The sequence below is a fragment of the Falco biarmicus genome, chromosome 1 (assembly GCF_023638135.1).
Source record: "Falco biarmicus isolate bFalBia1 chromosome 1, bFalBia1.pri, whole genome shotgun sequence".
Lineage (NCBI taxonomy): Eukaryota > Metazoa > Chordata > Aves > Falconiformes > Falconidae > Falco > Falco biarmicus.
Genome location: NC_079288.1, coordinates 75,326,341 through 75,330,610, shown reverse-complemented (window position 1 = coordinate 75,330,610; position 4,270 = coordinate 75,326,341). Strand labels below are relative to the sequence as shown.

General features: G+C 62.9%; 1 protein-coding gene across 1 annotated transcript; it reads right to left on the bottom strand.

Moving 5' to 3' along the window:
* Positions 1-273: 273 nt before the first annotated feature.
* On the bottom strand, positions 274-2,856 carry MSX1 (msh homeobox 1). Its single transcript, XM_056326922.1, has 2 exons — positions 2,319-2,856; positions 274-857 (listed from the first exon to the last, which is right to left on the bottom strand). Exons 1-2 carry the CDS (start codon positions 2,767-2,769, stop codon positions 427-429), a joined length of 882 nt encoding a protein of 293 aa, XP_056182897.1. The 5' UTR covers positions 2,770-2,856; the 3' UTR covers positions 274-426.
* Positions 2,857-4,270: the final 1,414 nt, after the last annotated feature.

Below are 4,270 nucleotides of genomic sequence, written 5' to 3'. Positions count from 1 at the left end.
AGGCTGCTCTACACTCCTGCCTCTTGACCTTGCCTTGCAAAAAGCAAGAGAAACATCCTGTCTTTCAGCCCCCTTTTTGCCGTTTCTTTTCCACAGTTCCTTTCCCCACGGTGGGGGGCTCTCCCCAGGCTGTCAGCCGGACCCGGGGAAGCAGGGCAGGGCTGGCCCATCACTGCCCTGTGCCGGGGAGGAGCTGGGGGATGCATCAGGTTTCTGCCAGCTGGAGAACTAAGCATCTCCCAGGACTGCTAAGGAAAGCGGAACGGCACTGGACCGGGAGGGCCAGCATAGAGGTCGAGCAGAGCCCGACTGGAGAAGTCTCTGCCACAGGGCCCACAGGGAAGTTCGCAGCGAGGAGCAGGGAGGGAGTGCGTGCTGAGCTGCCAGGAGCAGACAGCCAGCAGGCTGGGCTCATCAGGCTCAGCTCTATGTGAGGTGGTACATGCTGTATCCCACATGCGCTGTGTACAGTCCCACAGGAGCCACGGGCAGCCCTGCCCGCTGGAAAGGGCTGGAAGCACCGTACAGAGAGGCACCGGCCACAGCCGGGCCACCCAGCGGGAAGGAGATGCCGAAAGCAGCGGGCGGGAGCATGGGCTTGGCTGCCATCTTCAGCTTCTCCAGCTCGGCCTCCTGGAGCCGCTTGGCCTTGGCGCGGCGGTTCTGAAACCAGATCTTCACCTGGGTCTCGGTGAGGCTGAGCGAGCTGGAGAACTCCGCGCGCTCGGCGATGGACAGGTACTGCTTCTGCCGAAACTTCCTCTCCAGGGCCAGCAGCTGCGCCGTCGTGAAGGGCGTCCGCGGCTTCCTGTTCGTCTTGTGCTTGCGCAGGGTGCAGGCCGGGGGGCTCAGCCGCCCTGCGCCCACAGCGGCCGGAGGAGAGGGGGAAGGAGAGAGACACCTCGGTTAGCAGCACCTGAACTCACACGCCCCGCGGAGCCCCCACCCTACAGCAGCTGTGGTGGGCAGAAAGGGGGAAATACAACGTGAAGTTGCGCAAAAACCCCAGGGCTGCCCGGGGCACACTTGAAATTGATTGTTTCCCGTTCCAGTAAGGGAAACAAGCGTTTTACTATGGAAATAGCTTTTTCAAGACTCCCAAGACCGAAGGTACTCGCAGTGCTTTGTAGCAAGAACCGCTCCGACTCCATGAAAAACTCGGCAAACGGCAGGAGTCAGACACCCACGAGCCCTCCGCCTCCCGCTTTCACGGCTCCCGGCTCAGAGAGGAGATGTAAATGAAGGGAGTGACCCTCCAAAAAAAAAATCCTGTCCTTTTTATTGGATTATGGAAAAAAAACAAACAAAATGCGCTGGCTTCTCAGACTCACACCCGCTTCATTAGGCCCCTGGGAACTGGATTAAGCATGTAATTAATTACGAGTTCTGAATTCACACTCGGCCTGTATCTACCGCTCTTCACATTTCCTCTTCCTTAATATTTCTAAGGGTCCTCAGCCTCAATCTACCCCGGGTTTACTTAGCAACAGCTTTTACTTTACAATTTAAATAAATTAAAACACCGCGATAAGCTACACAAGTCCTGTCGGGAAACCTGCCTTCCTCCAAAGGACAGCGAGAGCAGCTCTGTTGGCAGCTCCGCTAAGTGCGCCCCGACCGCCCCGACGAGCCTCAGCCCCACCGCGCCCCTTCCCGCGGGCGCCCAAGCGGGGCGGGAGCGGGCCCCGGCCAGGGCAGGCGGCCCGGCTGCACGGCCCCGGGCTCCGCGCAGCCGTTGCGGAGGGTTAACGGGCTTTCCTGATCTCGGCCCTCCCGCTGCTGTTATTATTTTAGATGTCTCCGTAGTAAAGCAGGAAAACATCGGTAATTGCGGCTCTTCGGACTTTGGAGATGCAACACTTGAGAGAGCAACCGGTGGGGCTGACGGCCGCAAAGCCCGAAGGCGCCTCGCCTGGGAGCCGGGTCTGTGCGGGTCCTTAGGAGATTATTTGAGCTGCTTTGGGCGAAAAACACCGCTGAGGCTGTCAGGCTTTGCGTGGCCATTTCCAGCCCCAGGTGAAGCTAACTTTTTCTCCCCTCCCCCCCCCCCCCCCTTCCCTTAACATTTGGCACACGATCTCTCCCGGGCGCGGCCGCTCTTCTCGTTCGCGGCGATCGTCCGGCTTCGCGCACCCTTGACTAGTTCAGTATTCTGAACGCGCCGAAGTGGCCCCGCAGAGAGAGCGACCCGCAGGGAAAAGCGTGCCAGGAGGGGCCAGGCCGGGTGAAAACGGGAGGAAACCCCCGGCCGCCCCCGCGGGAAGGGCTCGGGTGGCCCGGGGGGGCCTCCCAGCCCGTCCTCTCCCGACCCTACTTACTCGGCGGAGGCGGCGAGAACCGTGGGGTTTGCATCCAGGGGCTCCGCTCCTGCTTCTCGGGGCTTTCCGCCTTGACGAGGGTGTCTTCGGGCAGCTTGACCAGCCCCCCGACAGAGAAGTGGCCGCCGAGGGGCAGCGGCGAGGCCGGCGCCTCCGCCGTCAGGGCGCCCAGGCGGGGGCTGAGGCTGGAGCGGGCGGCCGCACTGGCGCCCGGCGGGGGCCCGGCACCCTCGGCGCCCTCCCTGCCGCCCGGCTTCCTGTGGTCGGCCATGAGCGCCTCCACGCTGAACGGCAGGAAGGATGGGGAGACCTTGGGCTTGTCGCTCTCCTCCTCCCCACCCATAGCCGCCGCGACGGGGAGGCCGCCGCCGGGCTTGCTGAAGGCGGATGCTGGCAGCTCGTCGCTGCGGACCCCGGTGGGCGCGGCGGTCATATCCACAGCCGGGGCCATGCAGAGGCGGCCCGCCGTTGCCACCGCAGCGCCGGGCGGGAGCGGGTGCCGCGGCTCATGGGGCCGGGGCGGCGCTGGGGGCGCGGGCAGCCGTCGACGCGCTCCGACGCCGCGGCGGGCGGCGCCGCCTGATAAAGCGGCGCGGGGGCAGGCACCGCCCAACCAGCGCGCGGGGGGCGGGGCGGCGCCGCCCCATTGGCTGCGGCAGTGGCGGCGGCCCGGGGAGTGGGCGGGGGGGCCAGGCCGGGCTCGCCGTCGGGGCGCCCCGCCCCGCCCCGCCCGGCCCCGCCCCGCGCCTCGGCGCGCAGCGCAGGCGGGAGTGCGGAAGGCCGGGGCCGCCGGAGCCGCGCTCCGCCGCGGGGACGGGCCTGGGGGGAGGCTCAAACATTGCGGGACGAGTGCGCGAACGTCGGAAAAAAGCCGTCCTAGCTGTCTACGGCGCGCAGGGAGCGGGCCCGGGCCGTGCTCTTCTGTCAGGCCAACGCATACCGGGCTGTCCCGGGTGTGACTTCTCGGAGGGAGCCCCTGCCTGCCCCACAGCCCGGCTGCGCCTTGAAAAAGTGGTTTTGTGGCTTGCTTTGCTTGTTTGTTTTGTTTTTAAATGAACGCCTCCCCTGCGGTGCGTTCGATGCGTCTGCGGAGCTCTGCGCTTACATACGTACATACCCATATATTGCGCTAGGCTGCATGGCAGAGATGCGTGCGTGTCTCCAGATAATGAAATGTTCATTCGCGTAAAAAGGAACGTCTAAGCCCCAGACCCATTAAAGTCCCGGCTATTTTGTTTTGTAAATTCGTTTTACGATCCCTTATCCCTGCACCCAGGACGGATGTGCAGTAAAAAGGAGCCTCGCTCTAATAACGTGATTGGCCGCTCGCTGGGAAAAGTTTATTGATAGCGGCAGGGCTCTAATCTCCTCCGAGCACAGAGGCTCTCGCAGTCATTTAAGGGCAATTATCTGAACGGGGAGGGACAGCGAATTCCCTTTCCTTTTAACTGGACCCAATAAAGATGGTAGATTAGGAGCATATAGATTATGAAATGAATTGATATAATAGACAGTTTATTAACTGATAAGCAACAGGATCTGATTAAAATGCGTTGTCCTGCGCGCAGCTACACACACGCGTATCTTACACACGCGGGAGTTGTATACCCTTGCGGTGCGCTTGCTGTAGGTACTGCCCTGCACGTACACACGCTGAGTTGTGCTCACGTACGATCCCTCTACGGGAAGACGATTGTTACGCGACTTGCAAGGCGACCCCCGTGCGCTCCTATAGATTGGGGTGAACGCGCATTGCACAGATCTGTATATGCACGGACATATAGCTCACACGTAACTGGGTTCCCGCCCGATACGTGCCGCGGTGAGACCGGGGTCAGCTGCTGCGGGGCGGGGAGCCGCGGGGCTGCCGCCCAGCCCTGCCTGCTCCCTGCCTGCCCGCGCCCTGCCCGCTCCCGGCCCGAGCCCTGCCCGCGCCCTACGGCTACCCGTGC